This window comes from Penicillium psychrosexuale, assembly GCF_028828465.1.
Source record: "Penicillium psychrosexuale strain IBT 29551 chromosome Unknown utg000002l, whole genome shotgun sequence".
NCBI classification, from domain to species: domain Eukaryota; kingdom Fungi; phylum Ascomycota; class Eurotiomycetes; order Eurotiales; family Aspergillaceae; genus Penicillium; species Penicillium psychrosexuale.
This window is the reverse complement of record NW_026643187.1, coordinates 350,503-376,487: the sequence shown is the minus strand read 5'-3', so window position 1 is coordinate 376,487 and position 25,985 is coordinate 350,503. Positions and strand designations below refer to the sequence as shown.

Here is a 25,985-nt window from a genome sequence, read left to right as displayed (position 1 = left end):
TTGGATGCACCTCAGGTGACTTTGTGCGCTTAGCCCTAAGCGAGTCACGAGACAGTCGTAGCCCCCACCTCCGATTATGTCATCACGCCGATAACGATAACATTATCAGCTGCATCATCAAGCTCATTTGGATGCCGAATGTTTGTTGTTCTCTCTAACATTTTTTGAAGATGGATTTGTCAAGAAAACCCACGAACCCAAACCCTCAACGTCTGCCTCCTCCAGCCCTTTTCCAGGGCCCACCATCACACAATACCTCTAATATCTCCTTACCCGCACCACCTGCAACCTCACCGTTAGCAACTGCCTCCGGCCAACCCCCACCCCTGAATCGGAATCGGTCATCTCGCCTAGCCGAGAGCGCAAATACCGAGAAGTCGAGCTTGTTATCACCCTTTGTATCACGCCGCGCCTCCAAACATGATGTTGACGGATCCGATGCCATCTGGCAGGAGATGCAAAACGCCTTGTCAGAAGTGGAACTTAGCGCTGTGACGAGCGAGAATGTCTTCGGCGCAAAGCACTCTGAAGCATTGGAAGATTTACGCATGAAACAGTTGAAGCTCGCCCAAGCCTGGGCACGTAGTGAAGCAGACGATGAAGTTGTGGATCCCGGCCACAGCGGTGCCGAAGAAGCCAGTGGAAAAGCTAGCTTGGAGCGGCGAGGTATTGAAGATGAAACAGCGACAGAAGCTAGCGCAGGTCAAGGTTCGGTATCGTACCGTACGTTGGATGACGAGACCGAGAAAGACATCCGTCTTGCGCGAAAGCGCCGCGAGGCTAATGACCGGTACTTTGATCGGGTCAACCAGGGCGTTTTGGATGTCGTTGCTAAACTGGAGGAGGTGTCTCAGGCCATGCGCACCGTCGAGCGGGAAAGCAAGGATATCTGGAGCGACTCAGATAGTGTCACGACAACTGCACCGTCATCAACTAATACAAGTTGAACTCCTGAGTCTTCCAGTCGATTCAGCTGCAGTCCCGCCTTTCCTGCATTTGCTGCATTTTTTATTTTTCAGTGGGCGAGTGTACATGTCCCAGGATTGATGAGTCTTGCCGGACCGCATTGATATCTCTATCCCATATGAGAATGCGCTGGACGCATTCACAATATCCCTCGGGGAAATAATAATACTAATGCATTTAAATTATAACATAACTAAATCAAGGGTATCCAAACTCCGGTGCTCAAAATCAAACCCAAAACAAGCGGACATGATAAAACATCTAAGGATTCCTTCGAGCCAAGCCTTTGCTATAGTTTCAGAAATGATCCTTCATTCTCTTTTCACCACTCGTGCAGCAGCCTTCCAGCTTTCCGCGGCAGCATGTCTCACATCCTCCCATCTTGTCTCATAGGCCTTCCTTGTCAAGGCCTCCACTTCCTTATTCCATCTATGCTTAAATATCTCCTCCATAGTCGGCTCGGCTTGTCTCTGCGCTTCGAATTCTTCACGCCGCCACCTTGGCACGTCTTCTGGTAGGAAGCGCCGGTCATAGGCACCAGCAGAGGAGTTCAACCAGTCTATTTGCTCGACTTGCGCGTGGATGGCATTCCGTTGTGATATGCGTGTTGAGCGGTGTACTTGGATGGTAATACAGAGAACGGATGAGGTGAAGGCAAAGCCGCCGAGCTATTCGAGTGCGAATTGTAGTTAGTCCTTGCTTTCTGGTATATATTCGAGGATAAATCGTACAAATCCAGTGAAGAAGCCCATATTTGTTGTGGTGCTTGGAGTCGCCGGATTGTCTATTTGTTCGTGGGGGTGGATTGAAAATGCGACAAATGGTACAAGTATTTCGGGATTATAGCCTATGCTGTCCTCGGCAATCAATAGGTTTAGGTGAAATGTATTCGAAAAGCTGAATGTCGTCGAACAGACAGAGTGAGCGCGGAAAACTGAAGTCGGACAGACGGTGGAAGCGCTCCGATTGGCCGAGACAATTCTTCTGGGCCGAACATCCTCCAGGGCTCTCCTTCACCTGTAATTAGTGAGCCATTGACCTCGTGATTCCCACTTTACTTTCAATAACTCGCTCTCTTTCTACCTCCTTTACTCCCGCTTAATAGCCCTCATCATGGCCGGCGGTGGAAGCAGATACCGCCACTTGAGCCGCGACTCCGCGCATCGACAGGCCCTGCTCCGAAACCTGGTGACCTCCCTCTTCGAGCATGAATCAATCACCACGACATGGCCCAAGGCCAAAGAGGCCCAGCGCCTGGCCGAGAAGTTGATTACCCTGGGCAAGAAGAACACTGAAGCGAGTCGGCGACGTGCATTGGAGATTTTCTACGTATGTTGAATTCCCAGAGAACAAGCCCACCCCGATTTCAATACGGAAAGGAATCATTCTGGTCACGAGAATTCATGGGTTTACTGAATCTTTGATGAATTGCTGCAATTCCCGATCCATTATCCTTTAGAGAAAAAAAAAACAACCCGCAACCCAATGACAACACTAACATTCCCTAGACACCACATGAAATGCTCCCCAAACTCTTCGGTCCCCTCCGCGAGCGCTACGCAGACCGGCCAGGTGGCTACACACGAGTCCTACGCATAGAACCTCGCGAAAAGAACGAGTATTTCTCCCCCAAGAAGGGTACTAAAAACGCCGTCCGAGAGCCTAAACCCCAGGTCAAGGCTCCCACCGCTATCCTCGAACTGGTCGATGGGCCGAAGGACATGCGTTTCGCCATGACGGCGCGCACTGTGGCGCGCGAGCGTGAGCAGGGCCGGGATCTTGTGCACGCGCTCACAAGGTTGAACGTGAAGAAGGTTACGCAGTTCCGGAAGGACGGTGTTGAGGTTTTGGAGCGGGCGATTTCCCAGCTCAGTCTTGCCAAGAAGCAGAATGATAAGCTCGCTAAGCAGGAAGCGGAGGTTGAGTCAAGGGATTAGATGTGGGGAGTACTATCTATCCTTTCTGGTGTTCTGTTTCGGAATCCTCGGCCGGGGGTGATTGATCTCTGAGATCTGTTTGGGAGATTTTCTCTTCTGGGCTTTGATCGGCGTTCTCGATGTACCATTCTCTTCGTCTTCGAGGTTGACTCCGTTGCTGTTGACTCTGTTCTTTACTTGTTTTTCTTACCAGGAGTTCTGTCTTCTTCCTGTTTATTATGGCATTTCCGTCTCCGTTTGCACTCGCGCATGTGACATAGCCTCTGTATAAAAGATTTTGATACCTCTTTATTCGCACTTCTTTGGTTTATTGGGTTCCGGTAAAAGCAGATGTTGAGTCATGCTGTTGGAAGGACGTCGCCGTAACATTTTTATCCCGGGCTTTTATATAGACCTGAAGATCAATCTTACCTGTTGGACAATATATTACGATTGAAGACGTCGCCAGTCAATATCATCCACGTTCAGAACTAGGCATTTTGCCGATTGTGCTGCCTGGCGATCAGATTTCAAATTATACGGATGTCAACAGCCTTACAAAAACGCCATGACCTGCAATGTCGATCAAATAGAGGGCTCACCGCAAATAATAACTGCCTTTATTGCATCGTTATTGATACTAAGGGGATTCTGCGTGGTTTGGTAGTTATGTTAACAATGCTAGTAGGAAATTGAAGAACTATATATTCGAGAATCCATAGCATCCTCAACCAAAATAAAACTTACTTCCAGCAATAGACTTCAAATTGAGGTTCTATTAAGTCACCAATGATCGAATTATTCTGGAAAATGTCCAAAATTCTGTGCAGACTCCCAACGCCCATTTCCTGGGGCGGTTGACCAGATCTGATATATCAGCTGCAGCTCGATGTAACAGACTAGTGCAGTCCCCACAAAGAAATTACAATCAAGGGACAGTAAAATTCGATGCAAAGGTATCAATAGTTGAGCTCTCTAGCATATGATCTAAGCGCATGCTGTCACAGTCCAAGCCGGGCTGCCCAAGGGGTCATTTATTCATCTGGCTTATAGTGTTGGGGGATACTCAAAGTCTCGATTTCTCTTCTACAATATTCCATGCCCAGCAAGAGCTGTGATCCGGTCAAATAATATAGAGTGCTTGATTCTGTTGTCCAGAATTCGATACCCATTTTTAGTACACCGCAACCTTCTTGTGAAGTATGCCCAACTGTACTTTCCAGGATTCATCATTTGCTGATCTCCTACCAGATCAGAAGAAGTATAGCCAAAAGCAATACTTGAAATGGAAAAACCGTCACTCGAAAGACACAACCCGCTCCGGCAAAATGCTCCAAGCCCCCCATATCCCGACACAGACAAAGAAGTCGCAGTGTCATACCCACCCCGACCAACCATCGAACACAGCATGAACGAGGACTGCACCCTACAAGTCAATGATCGGGACTGCACACTAGAGTTCAGCGACCGGGACTACAACCTGGAACTCAATCAATACGTCGACGACAAACACACAGACAAGCAGGTCGAGGCCGGAGTTGGAGCCGCAGACAGAGGCCAGGGAGATGAAAGTGGGCGACAGTCTGCAGAAGACGGGAAACAAGATCCGGAGTCACAGTCTGTGACAGGGACGGTTAGGCGTCATAGGCCTCGTCGGCGTGAGTGGATTATATTTGGTTCGGCTCTTGGGGCTGTTGTTCTTATGGTTGTTATTATTGTTCCTTCTGCGATCTTTGGAACCCGTCAGTCTAGGCCACAGTATAAGCCGCCTACGAATCCATATATTTCATGAGCTGATGGGGATTTCATATCTGAGAGGACTTGGACGTATATATTGAGGGCTGAAGACTTGGATGTGAAATGCTGGGGGTTCAAGTGCTGTTTCTTTGTCTGATAGTTTATAGTTTGATTAGGCATATATGCAACTCGAGAAGTAAGCACCATATTCGGTATAGCCATTCGTACTCTAAACTAGTAGCTTTCATACTGATTGAATCTCTCCTCTTCAACCAACTCGACAAAATAGGAGGAGAAACACGTGATAGCACTTTCAACCAATTAAAACTATATATTCTGTAAATCACATGATAATAGTAAACCCTACTACTACTTGGCACTTCGTCTTTAACACGCGCTGCTGATTCGAGACGCAGTATATCAGAGAAGGAGACTTCTGTGCTTCGAAAATTTGTCCAAGGGCTTATGGTCGATGTAATAGTATTGGAGCAAAGGGCCTGCAAGATAGATATACTAGTGCTTGACATTGGGAGTCATCGTCCTCTTATCGTTGGTATTTTGTACATTGTGGTGAATATTGGCTGTATTTTACAGATTATCAGATGGCCTCAGGCATGTATACGTGTTATAGGAACCACTTGTATGTAGTAGTACATGCTTGCTCCAGAAATCTCTTCCTCTCTCCTCTCCTCTCCTACCTCTTGAGACCTCCTTAATTACTGGAGTCCATCTTGTTTTGAGCTGTACTTTGTTCATCGCATAAGTCGATTCTTCTTTTAATCATTTGGCTACATTACATATAGGACATCCTAGTCGTGATTCTTATACTGTTTTGGAAGGTATTCATTTCGGATTCTATGTCCTCCAAGTAGGCGAGAAAGAAGAAACATAAGTTGAACAGGTTCATGACTAGCTAAGAGCGACTAGGTACATGCACAAGAACCCGGATCGCCAAGCATTGTACTGTTGTAGATGCAAGCCTTGGAAGATAGTTGCCGCATGTGGACATATGAATCTAGCCTATAGACTACGGGACAAAGGTTCATATCTCCACAACTTCTAAAGACACAAGGATCACAGATACAACACATATGGTAGTAGAAATGTGACCAAAGCCGTAAAGCTTTAGTTCGGTTTGGAGACAGTTGTGCCTCCAGAGACAACAAGTGGTCCATTGCTGACGGCGGAAATTCCATTGCTGCTGTATGTTGGTGCTGGGACCGAGGCCGGAACGGTTCGGCTTTTTAGATCAAAGTCGGAAGGGACTTCGGAAGGCGGGGGTTTGGGGGGAAGATGAGATGGTGTGCCCCATTTCGCGATCGAGTCTCGAGGACCGGTGGGCACTCGGTTGGAATTCATAGCCGGGGTTGAGTCCATAGTCCGGTTGGAACTTGGTTCCGGATACCCATGCCATTGCTGTTGGGCGCCAGGTTGGATGGTACCATACGGCTGCATTGGGTGTTGGCTTTTGTTCGGGTGACGCCCGAGAGGAGCACCGCCGGGGATGAATGAGCGTGTCTGAGGGTTGAAGTGTGACCTGGCATATCCTGCTTGCATTGCTGCGTGGGATCCGGCAGAATTTTGGAGAGCAGGATTCATATGCTGCCCGGGGTATTGAGCGTAAGGATATGCGCCCATATTGGACGGCATATTGGAGCTCATATTAAGACCCATGTTGGAGCCCATGTTTGAGTTCATGTTAAGCGGCATGTTGAGTGGCATGTTAGAAGCCATTGGCTGATGAGGATAGTTGGGCCAGTGAACAGGCGGTCCATTTCGTGGGTGCTGGGACTGCTGGAAATTTGCGGGGAAAGGAGGCGAGTTCCAATTGAGGTTTTGTTGATACGGGGTCACATTGGGCACGGCATAGTTGTTCATTGCCGGCGAGGAAGCGTTTGAGGACGGCTGGTTCATCATCCCCTGTTGGTTCATCGAAGCATACCCGGAATATGGAGATTGTTGCGGCATGTTTCCTCCTTGCCACGAGCTATTGGAGGCCATCTGAGGCGACATTGCCACTGGAAACTGGGAGCCATTCACATTCACATTCATGTTCAGTTGCCCAGGGTAAATGGCACCATTCTGACTAGATGGCATGTATCCACCAGAGGGTGGCGGCACGCCAGGTCCCACCAAGTAAGGTACTTGGTTTGGATATGAGCTGTCATTTACAGGAGCATTGTACTGAGCAGCACCATTTCCATATTGCATACCTGGGTAGTAGGCATTGAACTGCGAGCGAACCTCAAAGCTGTCATCATGAGGAGTTCGCTGCCTCTGGTTTTTTTTGCGCCCGTTCGCCGAGCTGGAGCGTGACATGTTGGGATTCGAGTCACCGCTGGCCGGATCTGATTTGGCACTGTCGGGAAAATCACGAAAGATTCGTTCACGTACTTCATGGTATTTTGCCTCCCGTTCCTCCCTCGTCAAAGCCATTCGATCTTTAGCGTGTGTAGCGCCAGAGGAAGACCAGTGACGTTCTCCATCTGGTCCGCTATCGCCATCTTCCGAGTTGGTCTTGGAAGGGTTTGAAGAACCTCCAATACTTCCTTCGAATTGCCCTCCATCGTTTCGGCGCATAATTTTCATTGCCGGGACAGCTGGAGGTGGAGTGCTATTGGAAGCAGCATACACAGCGGACAAAGGAGTGGGTAGCCGGCAGAATGGCGTGCGATGAAGCCTGACCGATGTCACATTATTATCGACAAAATGTGTTAAGTGATAGTAATCTCCTAGCTTGTGTGCAAGAAGTCGCCCAAACGCGTTCGAGGGGGGCAACTCTAGAGACTGCTCATTGCAGTCCTTGATAAAGTGTCGAATTTTTTCCTCCAATTGCAGGATCAGCAGCCGATCTTTCGGTGATTTCATTGCCTCTAGGAGTTTTTCATCCGGCTCCAAGGGAAACCCATGTAATATCTGACCATCTTCAATGCCATCGGAGTTGGCTGGAATCACGAAATTATTCGCGACTGAATCTGGAGGAATTGCACCATTCACCGGCTGGGCACCGCCAAAGAGAGGAGGCACGGGCAAGTTTCCGCGTGGGCGTGTAGGAATGCCATCTCGGTAATGGTCCCGAAACGCACGACTGCCAGCTTCGGAGCCTGCCACTGAGTTCGGAGCCCCAGAAGCAAGTCCGGAAAGCGACTCCTCTTCATCAATCGCTTGGACACTAGCACTATCATCGGGACGTACAGAGTCCTTTTCATCCATTGCAAAGGTCGTCACCGAGGCAAGACTCTTGGAATCAAAGTTGGTCATTTTTGTGGATGAAGTAGAAAGGTGAGTGCGATCATCTTCAAAAGAGTTTTCCCGCTTGAGCAAGCCATCATCTTGGCCGCTAATAAACGAGCTTGGTCCATCACTGTGATTTTCCGAGGTGATGCCAATGTCTTGCACACCTCTCCCTAGATCATCAACAGCTAGTTCTATGGAACTAGCCTCTGGCGTTTTATCGACATTATGCTGGCTGGGCAAAGATTCACCGGAGCCATTTGCTTCTGAGCAAAGTGATTGGTCTGCTGGCTGGCATATTTCGTTTTCATCAGATACCGAGGAAGAATGTGGGCCGAGGGGGGCGGGCATAGCGGCGATCTTGTCACGGAATTAGCGATGAGCCATGAGGTAGTGGAGCAAACTCTTAGCTTACCTTTGCAAAGGAGAGAGGGCCGTCTCCACCTGGGGGACTTTTTGACGCCATGACAACACTCTGCGGGATGGTCGCTGAGACTGGTTAAATTTCACGAAAAAAAAAGAAAATCCGAGATCAAGGTCAAGCAGCAGCTGCACTCAGCAGGCTTCGGATTTGCAAATGTGAACAAGGTGGTAGCTTGTTTGGTTGAAAGTAATGTCGCTGCGTAATTTCGTTTCACACAAGCCCAAAACGAAAGACATATCTCTGGGGTAGGGCAATCGCCATGGAGAAAGCTGTGGAGAATGCGCATTAGCACCATGCATGAAAGTAAGGGGATCCATAGGATCAATGAGGAGAAATATCCACTTCAATAAAGCGAGAAGTCTAGGCGGATCAGGCAACGGGGCCTTACATGATATCAAAGCTGGCTCATAGTCAGGGAGATCTCGTACCGAGTTTTGAGGGGATTCCAGATCCGACGGGTATTTGAAGAGCCGATCAACTCTAGATCGTCCGTCCGAGATGGATGACGTGAATGTTGACAATGAACTCCGAGATCGAGAAGGAGCGTTGGGGATCTGAATTCAGAATTCTTGATTACCTGAAGATTCGTGGGCATTATGCCGCGCCCGACCGCCCTTGGCGCGCGCCTACAATTTCCCTTGGGCTTCAAAGGGTAACAGCCGCTAATTTGCGCCGATCAGCTTTACGTCGGATGTTGCCTGTGTTTCTTATCGTGGGAGCGTCAATAGCCTTATTTCAGACCTAAAGTACCTGCCAATCTAGGATTCTAAACGAAACTACAACATCACGAGCCCCAATGAACCGATATCGAAACGCCCCGAAGCTTGGAGGCTCCAACTCCAACAGGGCCACCGCGACCACACTGTGCCAAAAATGCCTTGGACGAGATATGTACCCCATTTCATTTGCTCTTTGGACGTTTGACTAACTCCGATCCACGACACTATAGCTTTGATTGCAAGGCATCCGCGCAAGAGCGCCCATATGTCCCGCGACCTTCAAGGACTCAGCAGCTACTGAATCCAGAATTGATGCCCAAGCTTTCAAGTGAGAATCCAAATGAGTTTTTGCGAAAGTAAGTTCACGTGAATAATTGTCGTTTCCGCATTTTTCTGCTTTGGAGTCCTCGCTAACTTGTATGAAGAGAGGGTGTAGCAGACGAACTCCTTGCTACTCGGGAGGAAGAGCGTGGCCGCAAGAGAGACCTTGAGGATATGACAGATCGCGGCGCTCAGTCTCCGAAGCGGCCTAGGTCCCTCTCAGTGGAAACGATATCTACGAATCGATCCGATTCCTCACCTCCCCGCCGTAACAAACACGGCGCATCTGACAGAGGTCGCCGAGATGATTCATCAGCACCACCTGCAAAGTCCCGAAAGAGACGCTTCAGTGATTCAACAGAGGGTTCTTCAGGGTCATTCCACTCGGGACCAAAAGACCGCTCACCCTCCCAAGAGCGAACCGACGATCGAAACACCCGGCGACGGAGACGGGAATCTAGCCCCGAAGAACGAGGTCGTCACCGTGGAGCAGGAAGACATAGCGAGCGAAGGGACCGCCGAAGCAAGAGTGTGGATAAGGATCGAGTGAAAGAATCACGTGCTACGACTCAGGACGTTCCCCGGGACCGTTCACACCGTGATCAAGCAATCCCATCACGTCAGTCTCAACATGGACGCTCTAAGCCTGATCCCATAATGCAGAAGAACCAGCTTCCTCGGGAACGAAGCTTGAGTCCTTTCAGTAAGCGCCTTGCTTTGACTCAAGCCATGAATAACGGACGGTAAAGTGAATTGAAAACCTGCTCTGCAATATTGGGGCTTCATACGGCGCAAAATCTTGATGGAGGGGGAACACGGCGCCAATTCGTGTTCCATCAGTATTTGATCAAGTGTATCATTAGCATCTCCATTGCGGAGTTTGAAAATATCTGTCACTCGACAGCGGAACTAAAAAAAATCCAATAATGATTTCTGAACGACACTAAGATAGATATGCTCATTGAGAATCTTAAGTTGTAAACCTCCGAACGCCTCATTTTTGTGCGCAATATGCCCATGGCATCAATTGGACGCCTCAACCGAGACAACAAAAAAAGGAATAAGTTAAATGGACAGAATATAGACAATTACAGGTGGAGGCAGAAGACCTAGACAACGCTCGCATTCCTGCAACACAAAGGGTATCAAGTTCAAATCGTTTCTTCGTCGCTCTTCGCTTCCTCTCGTTCGCGCATATGGATGCCCTCAACGAGCGCTTCACCCTCCATGCCCACTTCCTCCCCCTGCTCGTCTCCGTTAGACTTAGGCCCACGCGCCTTCGCATCACGCTGCGCGTCCTCTAACCGCTGCCGCAACATCCGTGCAATTGAATTTCCCATCCGTACATCAAGAATCTTGAGCTTTTCGTTGAGATCGCGCTTCAAGTCCCAGTTGGGTTTCTTAGGTTGTAGTTTGAACAGATCAATGGGTTCGTCGGCATCCGCGTCCTTCTTGGCTTGTTCCGCTGTGGCTCTTGCAATTTTAGCCGCCTGTGCTTCCAGCGTCACCTGGCCCTCTTGCGGGCCATGCTCGAAGCCCAGTTTAGGCCCGCGAGTCTCGGGGTCGTAGTTGCGGCCGGATAGGTATTTTGTGCTCACATCTGGCGTGGAATCGGCGTCGGGCAGCTCCTGGTCTTCTGCACTGGCCTCATTTGTGTCTTCTTCAGGTTGCTTGCGCTTCAGAGCTGCGAGCTTGGCGAGGCGGGCTTTGCGGTCGGTGGATGCCGCATCAAGACTGGCATGGTTTGACGACATGTTTTCGAGTGATGGTTGAACTGAGGATGAATGGGATATCTGGGCTTTGGGGACTGGAAAGTATAGTGATTGAAGTGACCGGAAGAAATTCCCAAGCTCCTCCGCTGCTTCGAAGTTGAAGATGATGGAGCGATAAAAGTAGATGTGGTGCGCCACAACACTAGCCACGGCAAAATCGGGCGGAATGGCGGAATTCAACTTTCTGTCCGGCATTGGACTTTGACTTCTCGCCATACTCTGTACTTGACTTATTTTCTTTGTCTTGGTCTTTCCCCCAAATGTCTGCGGGTACAAGCTCCTGAATGTCATCGTGTCCGCACCAACTCGTTCGGTCCCGTCTCAACGGGTTGCTGTCACCACAATGTCGGACTCTAGGCCGATGGTATCGGGAGTCAGGGACGAATGTCAGTCATAAAATGCGCCTCTCCACATACAATGCTCCAGCAATCTTTGAACCTGGTGTGACACATGATGCTCCTGACCCCATATCATATCAACACAACCACGGTTCAACCGACAGTTCACATTCGCCGAAAAGTGAACAATCAGATCAGGTCGCAACAAATCAGTATGGCATAGGCCATGGACAATCAAAATCTTCAACCCAACCACGAAGTTCATCACAGACACCGATTATAACGAATGATAAAATGAAGAAGGTCGCCTATGTGCGAAAAGCTGATCCCAAGCTTGTCGCCATGGCGGCTGAGAGAGTCAACCGAGAAATCTTAAACAAGGGTAGACATTTGACTGATCGCGGGTTATACCTGGCGCTTTCAATGCGAATGAATTCACTCTACATGCGCGAGCTAGGTCTCCGTCAATGGAAAGAGGCATATGGAGCAATTCACAAGGCCAAGACACATGGCCGTGAGGTCTTGCACAAATCTGCATTGCCAAAGCTGAGAGAAGATGGCGAGCAACTGCTAGCCTTGCTTCTCGAAGACTGTCAAGGCAAGTTTCGAGAGGCATGGCTGGCAATGACCCGCCCTAACAGGGCTTGGGCCTGGCAACGCCTGGCCATTTGGCTTCTGCAAAATAACCCGGCAATGGCCTTGGAGTTTTTACTCGTCACAACTGAGCCACGAGATAAGCCAGATTTAACTATGGTTGTTGATTGCTTGACTTACTTGGAAAGATTTCATTATGAAGAGCTCCGGGATTGGACAAAAGGTGCCCACACATTCGAATCGGTTGTTGCAACTTCCCTGGATCCAAAGGACTGGCCAATTATCTCCCCGCCACAAAGGGGTATACGGTTCTATATTCGCCGAGCAGGCTTCTTAGGTGTCTACGAGAGTTTCCGTTTAATGAACGAGCGAGGCGTCACGATGGAAGCGCAAACAGCACTTTGCTACATGTACCGATTCACACAGCTGAACGACGTGGAATATGCCCTTAGGGCTCTCGAATTCATTCCCAAAATCAATGACCCTGAATTTTCAATGGACTCTGAAGGAGTCTTACGGCATTGTTGCAAGCTCCTGACCCTGGACACTGTTGAGGATAACGCCAGCGGACGAAATTTCCGGATCCTCCCACGGCTTCTCAAAATGGGTGTTCAGCCAGACCGAGACATGATGAATCTCGTGCTCGCCAATGCTTACAAAACCGGTGATCCTCAATTGGGGTCGGACATGCTTCAGTTCATGAAGAATCACCACCACGAATTCGATTCTTATACATATTTGACTCTCCTCACGGATGCGGTGTCTCGAGGCGACCGGGGTCGTGTGGACGAGTTGGTGCGGGAAGTCGAGATGCAAGAGGAATTACGAAACAACCCATACATTTTCAGCAAAATCTTCCATGCTCATTTCACTTTTACCGCCAAGCATATTGATCCCGAGAGCGATCCCTCGGGAGTTTTCTACTCTATGCTCGACATGTACAACAAAATCCACGACATCACACCGCTCAAAGAACTCCTTCTACTCCCTCCCTCATACTCACCGCCGCCAAGTCAAGGACTTGAAGTGAAAACCCCACCATCTCCAGTATCTTTGTTCCTCATGATCGCAACATTCTTCCGTTGTAGGAATCGGATATCACAAGTCCATCACATGTATGACAGATTCCGCGAGCTCGTGCAGCAGGGCCATCCATCCATCGCTCCTCTGGTCGAGACCGACCACGTCTATAATGAATTCCTCATCGCCTTCCGCAAAAGCAGCCGTGGACTACGGTCAAGCATACGTCTCGTCGAAGACATGCTTGACACCTCTACCATACCAAAAGAAACTATTGCTGGCAAACCTCTCAAGCACATCGCACCCACGCATCGTACTTGGACCATCCTCCTCAGTGCCTTCAATTACAGTCGCCAGCCCGATGCCGCCGAGAAAGTCAAGGAGATGATGGCCAAGCACAATGTGGAGTACAACCAGGTGACTTGGAACACCATCATCAATGGATTCGCCAATGCGCAGGCCATCCCTGAAACTGCTAGTGCAATCACGAAGATGGAAAAGGAAGGCTTTGCCATCGACCATTACACGATGAAGAGTTTGCGTTATCTCCGCGACCCCGAACGCCTCTGGGTGGCGATCGAGGAGATGGATGAGGGCCTTAATTCGGATGGAACCAATAAGCTTCTCACCCTCGAGCCCGCATCCGATGTTCACAGTGATCAGAAGGTGCACGACGAGCTCATTGACAATGGGTTAGAGAAGTTGGAGTCAAAGTTGAAGCCTAAGATGTAAGATAGGAAGACCCTTTTGTCTTTTACTGCCGCCTTTGGTGGGTCAAGTATTTTGGACGCATTGGTCCTGAAGAAGTGCCTTTGAATTTTTTTTTGTAGATTTTAATATCATGTACTATATACTACCGCATCATGAACCTCTTGTTCGTCTGAAAATCTTATTGCATCTGGATACCATCACATGAAGGGCAAATAGTAATAGTAATCTCTTATAACCCCCGCCTAAAGGTTACTTGAGGTTCGATCGAAGTTGAGGACTACCACAAGCCATTGATAGCACGTAGAAACACCCCTTCAAACACCCATTGAGACTTAAGCAATGTTAATCGCCGAAGAAGATCGAAACCTGCATACAACATCAGTATGTATCTCTCTTCATACATCGGGACTAGTGGAGAGAACTTACTGCCATCACGACACAGCATATGCTGACGTACGGGCTGAGTCGCTCTCCGACTCGAGCAGACTTCCAGAATATCCCAAAGATCCTACATCAAAGAACTATCAGTCTCCCCGTCATCTTCCTGCATCCCGGATGCGCATCCTTAGGTGGGCGCCTACCCATTCTGGTTCCGGTCCATGATCCCCGGCATTATCGAGTGCGCATAGCTGCTCGTGCAGATTATCAGGAGAATCACGAGAAGCAACGATTGAAAGTTGAAAAGAGCAGACTAGGTAAGTGTGATAGTTAGCACATTAATCATACTATCATTGTTCCAACGTAAACGCCACGCGAAAGCCAAGCCACATATACTTCTCACAGAACAGTTGTTTTCATAAATTCTGCCATCTACATAAACTCACCATCTGTTGCAACTGTAAACTCTTCACCCGTCACTTGGGCAAAGAAAGAGAATTGCGACCGTAACTTGCCAGGTAGCTTGCATGTGCTAAGGTTGCTAACTAACCCCCAGTCTAGCATATTCTGCCCGGTATGTCCGCCAAGCGCACGGGCCAAGCGGCCAAGCGGGTATCATTCTCCTTGCCGCCATATGCATCTCCGCCACCTCTTAAGCCATCACACACTGGATTGGGTACTCCGAACACCTGGACTCGAACTCCAATCCGTCCCTTTGAGACTACAATCTCAGCAACTCCAAACGCTCGCCTCCAAGCTCCAGGCACCTTCTCATCAACTTCGAAGACTGACTTGTCTAATCCGACTCGCAATCCATCACGTCAGCCTAGCTCGAAAAATCTTGTCTCTGAGCTCTCGCCTAAGTGGGGTTTCAATGAGCAAGATACAGTACTAAATTGTGCCGGATACGGACCTGAGTGGACTCCCAGTTCACCCGACACGACATCTACATCGACTGGAAAGGAAAAGAAAGAGCCCACAACCAAGCCCACCATGGCCGAACCACGTGCGCGTACGGCCCGGCACAAGGGTCAAATGAACTTCCAGAATGAACGTAAGTTCCTGCAGCCCATGCATATTCATTAATAGAAGCTACAAAGCCAAATTCAATACTAACTATCTCTACAGTTCGCCTGCTCCTTCTTGCCTACGGCGACCCCAGCCCGCATCCGAGCTTCCCGAACGAACCACTTCCCGAGACAGTCCGCGTGCTGGACGAAATTGTCACCGACTTTGTGTTGGAACTCTGCCACGGCGCCGCGCAAGTCGCACACCACGCCCGCCGTCAGAAGATCAAAGTTGAAGACTTCCGCTTCGCACTGCGTCGCGACCAGAACAAGCTCGGCCGTGTCCAGGAACTGTTACGCATGGAACGTGAATTGAAAGAAGCTCGCAAAGCATTTGACCAGAATGATGATCAGGTTGCTAAGGAAGCTGGAAAGAAAGGTGCTGCTGCTGCGGCCGCTGCTGCTGCTGCTGGCGAGGATCCTGTGGCTGCCGAAGCCGCTGCCGCTGCTACTGTTACCAAGAAGAGTAAGGGCAAGGGGAAAAGAGGTGCTGCAACCCGCCGTGGATCCGATGCTACCGAGGAGTCAGTTTCAAAGAAGCGTAAGACGATCGGCTGAACATATACCCTTAATAACTCCACCAACTCTTGCCCAGATGCCGTGGGTCACGAAGAACATGACTTAATGCCCAACGTGTGTTTCTTTTCGCCAATATATTTACAGCTACTTTTTCCAATACCAAGAAATAACTAGAGAAATACAATGAGAATTCATCAAATCCCAATGCTCATTTTATTTATATAAGAAAGGTAAGACTGACATCGCGACTTGCACTTGCGGCCGTCCCACTCGCCCGATGCAACCACTGGTACATCGCAACGCCTTGACCGCGGCGATAGGAGCAAACTAGGCTAAAACCACGCTCGTTATATACTGTAGGCTATCAGTAGTAGAACCATGCCAAGAACCTGAGTCGTCTCAACATTGTTCCCGTCCATAGTCAAATTAAAGTATTAAGGTTCGGGTCCGCGAGCCTCCTTCCCCACTTGGAAACATGAGGTCTACCTCTAGGGCGGTATCTACATGCACATACCTACATTGAGGCTAACTTGTAAACTAATACACCATTTGTGCCTTCCATAAAATTCAACAAATAGACCTTCTAGCTGCAGTCCTAGATTGACAACAATCTCGTCAACTCCGTGCCGCTCTCAGCTTGACGACATCTCCGACTTTGGATGGGTATCTCTCTCAACAGACCTACGGTATCTGATTGAATGTGAGGTTTCTGGGCGTAAAAAAAGAAGACAAGAAAATACCTTTCTACACTGCCAACCGCGGAACAATACCGGAGATATCAGATTCACGACAAGGCTCCTCCCTCATGATGCCCCAGACGGACTGTACCAGGAAATATTCCTTCGAATCTACCTTATTGGCGATATTGTCCCCGAGAAAATCAGATGTCGCATGCAGGAGCAAAGGCCGTGCCATGGTGCGCCAAATAGAACTCACAGCCGTGCATTCCGCGTCATCGGAAACATTCGATTCGGACCGGGACCCCCGACAAGTATACAACTAGTCAACGAATATATCTTCGGAATCTCTACTTTCTCTTAGATTATGATGATGATTGCCCGTCCGATGCCATCTTGTCAACACTCACTAGTCCACCATCTGAGCTTTCAGGAAGACAAAAAGAGAGACTCCTCGGTGCGAGCGAGGCAACAAAAACATGGAGGTTGAACATCTCGATACTGAAGCCTAAGCACGTCTTCCATCCAGCTTGCTTATCAATTACTGTTGCTTGAGTAGCACAGGTAGACGAGTTCAGCCGGAAACAGGTGGGTGGTCCGGCATGAAGAGGACGATGAAGAGTATAACAACAAGCCTGAAGCTGTCGCATTTAAGTGACATACTGATATTTTGGACGTTAGCCGACAGGAAATGCTTGATACCTCAATGGAATTGGAACCATACGAAACCTCAGTGACCAAGGAGGACTATAACGTGAGCCTCTTATGGCTATAGCCGGAGTAGTAAATGGTGGGAAATATACAATACGAAGAAGCTCTAGAACTTTTATGTCCATTTCATCATAACTGAAAACGCCGCGCCTAGAAAGATGCGACTTCGTAACCGGAGAGATCGGGTCTCGCAGACCCATCTCTCATCTTCAACAGTCTAGACTCATCACCCCCGAATATTCTCTATCGTCGAACAGTAATGACATCGTCACCTCATCAACCATCACCACATGTTATACCAATCATATTGATAGTAAATCGGTCTCAATACCACAGCACCAGGTGTTGAAGACCGTGTTTGGACGTCAAAACAGAGCGAGTCCGGAAGCCGTTGACGGGACCAGGCCACAGTCCGTGAGCTCCGGAGAGAACATGTAAGCCTCGCGAGTAAAAAAAAGAGGAAGCCGGAAAAAGGAAAAAGGGACGAAGGCGGTAGAGGGTTGGTGAACAAGAAGCGAAAGACCCAAAAGTAATAATGTCAGGGAAGGGTGAGATAGAAAGGGAAGGGAACGTGAGACGAGACATCCACGTTCACTTGGAGAGGAGTGTTCCTCTCGCAATTGGTCACATTATGCATCAGCGTTTTTTGCTGTGGGAAACATCTCATGCGCGGGTCTCCTCGGTGCGGTCCTGGCGGGGGCGGCCGCCTTGGTTGTTGCCCTTGCCGCCACGCTGATTGCGCTGGTCGCCGGTAGCGGGGCCCTCGCCGCCGCCGCCGAGAGTAAGCTGGGCGGTCGCTAGCCGAGTGGAAAGCTCCATCTGTGTGCGCACGGTGTTGGCGAGGTAAGAAACGACCAGGACGTCCTGGATGTGGTTGTTGCTGTGGAAAGTTAGTGGTAAGAAACACCAGGGAATATAATGTAGATTCAACATACAAGTCACGCTCAATGTCGGCAGGCTCGACCTTGGGAGCGAGAGCGAGAGCGTTAAGCAGGAACTGGCCCATGGCAGTGGAAGCGGGGGTCTCCTCGTCTATCACGGACTCAACGTAGCGCGAGACGCGGTCAACCATGGACAGGACCTCCTCAATGGCGCGCTCCAGAGATTCAATGTCGGAAGTGACGGAAGTGGAACGGTCCTCGGCATCCTTAGCGTTGGCGATAGACTCAAGACCGCTCTTGTCGGCGTCGCCGTATCGGAGCTCGTAGGGAACTGGGATGAAAGCAGCGCTGTCGGCAGCACGCTCAGCGGTGACACCAACGGGGGCGGAAATGTAGGCGCGAGTCTCGAGATCCTTTCCAGCCTCAGTGGAGACAGTCAGGTGGACGGCGGGGTGAGGCCAGGTACCATCACCCTGGCCGCTGTAGAAGTTCTGGATCAAAGCGGAGAAAGTGTTGAGCTCGGAAGCAGTGGCGTACCAGCCAACCAAGACTTCGCGTGGGTTGGCCTTCAGGTGCAAAGCCAGCATCTGCTTGTGGTATTCCATATCGACTTCGACTTGGTCCTCAGCCTCGGAGTGGCCGACAGCAAAGGCGGATCGGACCTCGACCTCACTTCCATCCTCAGATCGTGTTCCGAGCAGTGTACCGATAACTCGCTCCTGGTCGGCATTGCGGCGAAGAGAGTGGTCGAGAACTGAGAAGATTGCCTTGGGAGGAATGAGCTTTACCCCTCAGATCATATAGCACACACATATCGCAACATACCTGGGGTTGGATGACCACGTTCAGAGGGGCAGTGGTAGGAGCGGTCCCCACACTAACGGGGCCGAGGGGGCGAGCGAGATGAAGGAAAGAATCTTCGGCCATGATTGATTTTGGGGGGATGGAATATCTTGCAAGTTTCAAGATCCAAACTTCCTTCGTTTCTCGGAGGTTCAATTTTTCCTTGGTGGAGTGAGCCGCTCTGATTGTTCCGATTCTGTTGTGTGTGGGAAATTTCGCGCTAAGATAAGATAAGCCCCCAAAATTCTCATTTCGGCCAGAACAGCTTGGAATTGCCCACTCCTTTCCAGTTATTCGCAATATGCCTGCTCCTCGTGGTGGTTCTTTTAGAGGAGCTCGAGGCCGTGGTGGCCGTGGTGGCCGCGGCCGAGGTCGTGGTCGCGGCGGTCGCGGTGGTCGTGGTGGTCGCAATTCCTTTGCGACTTCGCGATTGAACGAGTCTGAGTAAGTTCTCACAGTCTGGAGTCTAATGACTGTGTCTAATTATCACTAGATCGGACGATTCTTCTGGCGGAGAAGATGATGCTAGCGAGCAATCCCAAGAGGAATTGGTTGATGAGACCGTTATGGACGAGGGTTCCAGCAGCGACGAAGAAGACGAGAATACTGAACGCCCATACAATGAACTCCTTCAGCTACTTCAACCCAATGAGTCCAGCGGACCAGCTCGGAAGAAGCGCAAGATTGCTACCGACGCAAACGCAAATGCTGAGATTCAAATAGCAGAAACCGCAGAGGAACCAGAGGAACCAGAGGAACCAGAGCAGGGCGATGATGATTTGCAAGCCCAAGCGCCGTCCGACGATGAAGAGGAGGAGGTAGACGAGGACGAGGACCCAACTGCTGCTTTTGAGAAGCACTTCGATCTCCGCGAGAGTGCAGATTTGATCAAGCAGATTGAGCCTATCCAATCGAACAAATGGGCATCCGTCAAGAAAGAGGTGGATGGGCTACGACTGGTACATACTGTTCCCGACACGGGAGCAGACAGTCCATCAATCCTTCCGCCAATGAAGAGCACAACCAATATCAAGGTATGCGGAATAGACATGAGTTGTATTTTGAGTGTACTAACATGCAATCGCGCAGCTTAAACAAAAATTGAAGGCTCGTGCGGCCGAGCTCCTACCTAAAATCACCGGTCAAGCCCAGGTCATCGCGCCATATGTGTTTAACTACCAAGACGTTCTCTACGGTGCCCGCACTGCTTCTAATGCGAATGAGATGCGCGAGATTATTGCTTTGCACACCGTCAATCACCTGCTGAAGACCCGAGACCAAGTCCTAAAAAACAACGCCCGTTTGTCCAAGGACCCGGACACCGATATCGAGTGCCGTGACCAAGGATTTACCAGACCTAAGGTGCTTTACATTCTGCCTACTCGACAGGCATGTGTTAAGGTTCTCGATGCGATCACTCGGATCTATCAGCCCGAGCAGCAAGAGAACAAAAAACGCTTCACTGACTCGTTCTCGGCGCCGAATGATGAGTCCTGGGAGCATAAGACCGAGGATTTCCGGGAACTTTTCGGCGGCAATGACGACGACATGTTCCGACTGGGTCTCAAGTTCACGCGCAAGACAGTCAAATATTTCGCGCAATTCTACAGCTCCGACATCATTCTGGCCAGTCCACTGGGTCTGCGTACGATCATGGACCAGTCTGACGTCAAGAAGCGCGATCATGATTTCCTCTCCTCGATTGAGCTGGTAGTGGTTGACCACGCTGATGCCATGCTCATGCAGAACTGGGACCACGTCGACTACATCTTCCAGCACCTGAACTTGCAACCGAAACAAGCGCACGGCTGCGACTTTGGCCGTGTCCGCAATTGGTACTTGGACAACCAAGCCCGCTATGTCCGACAAACTGTAGTGGTCTCATCCTTCATCACGCCTGAGATCAACGCCCTCTTCTCATCCCATATGCAAAACGTCTCGGGCCGCCTCAAAGCAACCCCCACGTATGCCGGTGCCATAACTGAGCTCCCGCTCGCAGTCCCCGTCAAACAAACCTTCACCCGCATCGACAGCACGTCGCCCATTAAAGATCCTGACGCGCGCTTCAAGCACTTCACAACGACTATACTGTCCACTCTGGTGAAGAACATCACGCACGGCCGCGGCAAGGGCGGCGCCGGCACTCTCATCTTCATCCCCTCCTACCTCGACTTCGTCCGCGTGCGTAACCACTTCGCCACCTCCACGCAAACAACCAATGTCTCCTTTGGCGCTATCTCCGAGTACACCGAGCCGAAGGAGGCTAACCGTGCCCGCAGTCATTTCGTGTCCGGCCGTCACTCTGTGCTGCTGTATACCGAGCGCGCTCACCACTTCCGCCGTTACCAGATCCGCGGTGTTAAGCGTGTGGTCATGTACGGGCTCCCAGATAACGCGCTGTTCTATGGCGAGATCGTTGGGTTCTTGGGTCTTGATCCTGCGGCTTTGATTGAGGCTGCTGAGGCTGGTGTGCGTGCGCTGTTCTCGAAGTGGGATGCGCTGAAGTTGGAGCGTATTGTTGGTACCTCGAGGACTGGAAATATGTTGCAGGAGAAGGGAGGTGATACGTTTACTTTTGTATAAATATAGCCGTGTATGCTTCTCAAGGTCGATATTATTATGATCGTATGAACTATTCCTTCATACCACTTCATCTGCACTGTTCTTTATTTATCATGTAGATACATAGGTGCCTCACACTTCGCTCTCAGACGTAATCCTGGCGACGGTAGGAGCATCACGGTGGATTGAAGAATTAGGGCTGCAATTTTTAGTTGAGACCGACTACTACGCTTGCGGCACACTTTAACTAACTACTTTAGGTATATCTACTCCGTACCGCTGGCTGCAACTCTCAAATACCGTGTCAATGACTTATAACAGGTTCTCTTTCTGATTTTTAGTGAGAATCTGTGAGCAGCAACTGATCATTTGTACTATTTCTTTGGTAGGTGTTTGAGGGAAGTGGATGCAGTGACAGAAATAATCAGATTTAGAGGATGCATGATCAAGCGGTCATCAACCTACTCTACAACATAACTATAACTAATTAATAAAGGTTAAACAGAACTATGAATCTGCCGTGTACTGTATAAAGTATTACGTAACTTGATATCACGTGCCTAGGCCCAAAGTAATAGGCGGTATAATTATGCCGAAAATCGAGGTTATATTGAACTGTAAGGATGTCTTTTCGCCCTTCGGGGCATATGGTCAAATGAAAATATACAGAGAAGATTAGCATGGCCCCTGCACTAAGGATGACACGCTCAATCAAAGAGAAGCTACCTATTTTTTTTTCTTTTACAGGTCCTTTTTGAGGTTATACAGGTGTGGGTCTTTTTGATAGCGTATAATTGGTCCTACGCTATTCGGAAGTCACGTGCTATCACAGCCAGTGATGTCGGGTGTTCAAACCCCACATTGCGCGAAAAGCGGATCTTGAATAATCGGCCAACCACGGTCGAGTATCTTCCACCTCCATACGTCTCTCATCCGCAAAGTGAGCTGGAGGAATCGATATCCTGCCCTTCGGGACATATAGTGAGATGAAAATATCCAAGTACGGCCTCTGCACTAAGAACGTATCTTAATCAAAGAGAAGCACGCTTTCTTTCCTTCGACAGTCTGTATGAGGGATCTACTGTCTTAAATGTTCCGCTTCGGGATTGGTGGGTCGGGTGTTCGAGCCGACTTGGACGATTTTCTCTCATTTTCTCTCGTGATTGGCTTGACCCTGAGTGTCGTCGTGAAGAAGTTCTCCACTACGAAGCCTACGTGATATCGAATACAACGCTGTACATACGTGTACCATTCGATTTATTCGGCCTGCCACGCAACGAAAGAAAAAGGAAAACTGTATTTTCGGTGCAAGGTTGTCTGAGAATGTAATGATATCCTGGAATCGGGGAGTAATGTACTACGAAGCTCAGATTGTTTCTCTATCCTAGGCTGCTCGCTATGAAGATGAAAAAGCCGCGGTCAGTGGTGGACTATAAAGCCAGCAAAGTAGTCCACTAAGTGTGGGACACAGACGTCCAATCCAGGCTAAAAGCTTGGTTATGACGTTTCCCATCTACGATGTCTCTACTAGGAATATCGCTGCCCTACAGCTGTTCTCGGCTGGCAGAATACTATGTAACCGTATCCGGGTGGTCCCGATCATAAAACCAATCCTGAGGTTCCACTCTCCTTCTCAATCAAAGGAGACCATGTGATTTCAATTCTGAGAGATCACGGGCCCTGTGGCTTTCTATGACATGGATATGTATGTTGTATATTGTCTAGCTCGCTAGATCTACGACTGGGGCCGATCGCATAAACTCTTAACTACAAAGCTCATCTCTGGGTAGCTCGATTCCCAACCTTGGAACCTTGGAAGCTTGAAGCGGCGATTAGTAAGCAATATCACGCAAATCGAAACTTGAATGAGAAATGAAACAAAATGAAATGAAATGAAACACAGAAAGGAAAGGAAAGCGGATAAATATCCGTTAGGTGCATATTTATATGTAGCTAGTAGATCGTGCATAAGGTAGTAGGTCGTGTGCCGCTTGTGCTTCTTGTACAGTCCGGAGTACGTGGTAGTACGCAACCAGGGACAAGGCAACTAAATCTACAAACCAGTTCGAGTCGAGTCAAGTCAAAGATCATGAAAGTCACGAAAAGTCGAAAGAAAAAGCAAGAAGAAAGTAAAAAGAGAAGCGGTCAGTGGTCAACGGGGGCTCCACTCGGCCGTCATGCGCATTTCGAGCTGAAATCTCTTTTAACCAGATCGGCAGTCCAGCGCAGATATAAGAATCCTTCCCTTTCGCCTGAATATATTGTTTATCTGCATATCTCTTCTCGAGGAGAACACTGTACACTCAGACTCTATAAAAGAATAATCCGATTCCAGAGAGAGGAAAAGTCATCTTAGATACCTCCATTTCCATCCCCCACAATCCCCGCACCAATCGCCTCTCCAATAACGACGCCAAGATCTCACATCCCAGCATGGCTTCAAAACGTGATTCGGCCTCAGGCGCCGACCAATACGAGGATCATCCGGACGCACCGCTGCCGATCCGGGTGGAGCAGTCGAGATCGAACCCGAGATCCAAGAGATCGTCTTCACAAACTCAAGGCGAGGATGAACATGACTACAACTGTGAAAGTGGTAGCGAAGCCGACTCCCGACCAGCACTGGCTCAATCAGAACCCCGTCCTATCGAGGACGATGAATATGACGACGCTGCCGCTATTGCTGCAGCTGCGCGACCCCGCCGTGCATGGAAAGTATGGTGGCTGCGCAATAAGGGTATGGGGCTGGTCCTGCTGTCGCAGGCCTTCGCTGCCTCTATGAATGTCATGACGCAGATCTTGGAAATCCATAGCTCTATGCATCCTTTCCAGGTAAGAGACAGAAAAAGGGAAGATATGTTTGATATCATATAATTTCGACATATCCGTATTCCTATACCTCCATTATTACAAACCAAACTAACACCCCCAGATCCTCTTTGCCCGCATGTCCATAACAGCAATTGCAAGCTACCTATACATGTACATCGCCTCAACACCCTCCCCACTAGGCACACGTCCAGTCCGCGGTCTCCTCCTCCTCCGCGCCCTCTTCGGCTTCACCGGCGTTTACTGTCTCTACTACTCCGTGCAATACCTCCCCCTCTCCGAAGCAACAGTGATAACCTTCCTCTCACCAATCATCTCCTGCTACGCCTGCTCGCTCCTCATCCCCGGCGAGACCTTTTCCCGAAAACAGCTATGCGCCGGTCTAATCTCTCTCGGCGGCGTCGTGCTCATCGCCCGCCCCTTCGGCAAGCACGACCCAAGCGTCTCATTTGCAACCCCAACCGCAGCCGCCGCATGGGCATTAGGCTTGTCCACTTCGGCCGTCGAAAAACCACCCTCCGAAACAGACTCCTACCACCACATCCTGGCGACAATCGTCGCCTTGATCGGCGTGATCGGTGCTTCAGGCGCTTACAGTACTATCCGTATTATCGGCCGTCGTGCCCACCCCCTCGTGTCCGTGACGTACTTCTCGTCCGTGACGACGATTATTTCTTTGATTGCGATGGCGGTCGTGCCTTCTGTGCCGTTCCGAGTGCCTATTACGGCCGTTGAATGGACACTGCTGACCGGGCTCGGTATCTGCGGGTTCCTGTTGCAGTTCCTGTTGACGGCGGGTTTGTCGTACGTCCCGCCTGCGTCTGTCTCGGATGGGAAGCCTGTCGCGCAGGGAGCGCGTGCTACGTCGATGGTTTATATGCAGATGTTCTTTGCGGTATTCTATGATAAGGTTGTTTGGGGGAGTACGCTCACTCCGATTAGTTGGATCGGGTCTGGGATTATCTTGGCTTGTGCGATTTTTGTAGTGTTTGCGCATGAGGGTCCTGCCCAAAACGGAAGTGATAGTGGAGTGGACGAGTATCGTGATGCGGAGGGATACAAGGACGCCACTGAGGATGAGAGTTTCAAGGACGCCGATGATGAGGAGAGAGCGCAGGGGTCAGAACAGGGGAATTGAGTTTTGCGCTTGCATCCTAAGCCTTTGTATATATCGTTATGGGGTTAGCGTGTAGATGCTTTGACCTCTATACTTTACTGAAATTAGATTGGCCAGGAGCCTGCTCCGGCCATTGCATTGTTTATATACTTCTGTATGCTACGATGTAAGTCTAGGAATGAAAAGGGTACAATCCTATGAAAGATGGAAATATGTGCTCTATGATTATAAATATAGAATTGTAGGAGTGCCAAGAGCACGGGCGACAGCAATGACGACGTACTTCAGGCCCCTTACACCCGGCAACACCAAAAGCAGGGAAAGTAGCGAAAAGTTGAAGCGGCCGGACTCTATATAAACACGCTAAAACCGAATAGACACGCTAGACCGCAATTGATAATTCGCAGTGACTATGCAACTCCCTAACTACACGTACATGACTGAAAAGAATGACGATCCTTGGAATCTTCAATAGATATAGCACTTTATAATATGCACTTTTGTGTTATATCTGTGTTATCCCCTCTCCACGGGATAAAATCCAAATCCAACTGTCTCGACGTCATTAGGTTACAACCAAGACCTCAATATATAAGTCTAGTCCAGTACTAGTTAGTCTATACGAATTGTGGATTTCTCCATAAAAGCC

General features: G+C 49.5%; 12 protein-coding genes across 12 annotated transcripts; 8 read left to right on the top strand and 4 right to left on the bottom strand.

The window, feature by feature from the left end:
* Positions 1–170: 170 nt before the first annotated feature.
* On the top strand, positions 171–947 carry N7518_001281 (DUF5315 domain-containing protein; the record flags this gene model as incomplete). Its single annotated transcript, XM_057182209.1, has 1 exon — positions 171–947. One exon carries the CDS (start codon positions 171–173, stop codon positions 945–947), a length of 777 nt encoding a protein of 258 aa, XP_057043659.1.
* A 330-nt stretch (positions 948–1,277) lies between these two features.
* Positions 1,278–1,718, bottom strand: N7518_001280 (MICOS complex subunit Mic12 family protein; the record flags this gene model as incomplete). The annotated part of the gene is made up of 2 exons (XM_057182208.1): positions 1,278–1,634; positions 1,698–1,718. 2 exons carry the CDS (start codon positions 1,716–1,718, stop codon positions 1,278–1,280), a joined length of 378 nt encoding a protein of 125 aa, XP_057043658.1.
* A 361-nt stretch (positions 1,719–2,079) lies between these two features.
* On the top strand, positions 2,080–2,903 carry N7518_001279 (mitochondrial 54S ribosomal protein bL17m; the record flags this gene model as incomplete). Its single annotated transcript, XM_057182207.1, has 2 exons — positions 2,080–2,295; positions 2,475–2,903. 2 exons carry the CDS (start codon positions 2,080–2,082, stop codon positions 2,901–2,903), a joined length of 645 nt encoding a protein of 214 aa, XP_057043657.1.
* A 1,264-nt stretch (positions 2,904–4,167) lies between these two features.
* On the top strand, positions 4,168–4,674 carry N7518_001278 (uncharacterized protein; the record flags this gene model as incomplete). The annotated part of the gene is made up of 1 exon (XM_057182206.1): positions 4,168–4,674. One exon carries the CDS (start codon positions 4,168–4,170, stop codon positions 4,672–4,674), a length of 507 nt encoding a protein of 168 aa, XP_057043656.1.
* Positions 4,675–5,744: 1,070 nt separating this feature from the next.
* Positions 5,745–8,319, bottom strand: N7518_001277 (putative R3H domain protein; the record flags this gene model as incomplete). Its single annotated transcript, XM_057182205.1, has 2 exons — positions 5,745–8,213; positions 8,269–8,319. 2 exons carry the CDS (start codon positions 8,317–8,319, stop codon positions 5,745–5,747), a joined length of 2,520 nt encoding a protein of 839 aa, XP_057043655.1.
* Positions 8,320–9,073: 754 nt separating this feature from the next.
* Positions 9,074–10,064, top strand: N7518_001276 (zinc finger CCHC-type containing 10; the record flags this gene model as incomplete). Its single annotated transcript, XM_057182204.1, has 3 exons — positions 9,074–9,168; positions 9,227–9,352; positions 9,422–10,064. 3 exons carry the CDS (start codon positions 9,074–9,076, stop codon positions 10,062–10,064), a joined length of 864 nt encoding a protein of 287 aa, XP_057043654.1.
* A 404-nt stretch (positions 10,065–10,468) lies between these two features.
* N7518_001275 (CCDC12/cwf18 family protein) lies at positions 10,469–11,284 on the bottom strand (the record flags this gene model as incomplete). Its single annotated transcript, XM_057182203.1, has 1 exon — positions 10,469–11,284. The coding sequence occupies one exon, from the start codon at positions 11,282–11,284 to the stop codon at positions 10,469–10,471; it is 816 nt and encodes a 271-aa protein (XP_057043653.1).
* Positions 11,285–11,487: 203 nt separating this feature from the next.
* On the top strand, positions 11,488–13,773 carry N7518_001274 (pentatricopeptide repeat protein; the record flags this gene model as incomplete). The annotated part of the gene is made up of 1 exon (XM_057182202.1): positions 11,488–13,773. The coding sequence occupies one exon, from the start codon at positions 11,488–11,490 to the stop codon at positions 13,771–13,773; it is 2,286 nt and encodes a 761-aa protein (XP_057043652.1).
* Positions 13,774–14,706: 933 nt separating this feature from the next.
* On the top strand, positions 14,707–15,755 carry N7518_001273 (putative transcription initiation factor TFIID subunit 13; the record flags this gene model as incomplete). Its single annotated transcript, XM_057182201.1, has 2 exons — positions 14,707–15,184; positions 15,259–15,755. The coding sequence occupies 2 exons, from the start codon at positions 14,707–14,709 to the stop codon at positions 15,753–15,755; spliced, it is 975 nt and encodes a 324-aa protein (XP_057043651.1).
* Positions 15,756–17,767: 2,012 nt separating this feature from the next.
* N7518_001272 (eukaryotic translation initiation factor 3 subunit F) lies at positions 17,768–18,912 on the bottom strand (the record flags this gene model as incomplete). The annotated part of the gene is made up of 3 exons (XM_057182200.1): positions 17,768–17,984; positions 18,040–18,752; positions 18,811–18,912. 3 exons carry the CDS (start codon positions 18,910–18,912, stop codon positions 17,768–17,770), a joined length of 1,032 nt encoding a protein of 343 aa, XP_057043650.1.
* A 217-nt stretch (positions 18,913–19,129) lies between these two features.
* On the top strand, positions 19,130–21,411 carry N7518_001271 (UTP25 family protein; the record flags this gene model as incomplete). The annotated part of the gene is made up of 3 exons (XM_057182199.1): positions 19,130–19,272; positions 19,322–19,862; positions 19,918–21,411. The coding sequence occupies 3 exons, from the start codon at positions 19,130–19,132 to the stop codon at positions 21,409–21,411; spliced, it is 2,178 nt and encodes a 725-aa protein (XP_057043649.1).
* Positions 21,412–23,823: 2,412 nt separating this feature from the next.
* On the top strand, positions 23,824–25,357 carry N7518_001270 (DMT family transporter; the record flags this gene model as incomplete). Its single annotated transcript, XM_057182198.1, has 2 exons — positions 23,824–24,222; positions 24,323–25,357. The coding sequence occupies 2 exons, from the start codon at positions 23,824–23,826 to the stop codon at positions 25,355–25,357; spliced, it is 1,434 nt and encodes a 477-aa protein (XP_057043648.1).
* Between the last annotated feature and the right edge of the window lie 628 nt (positions 25,358–25,985).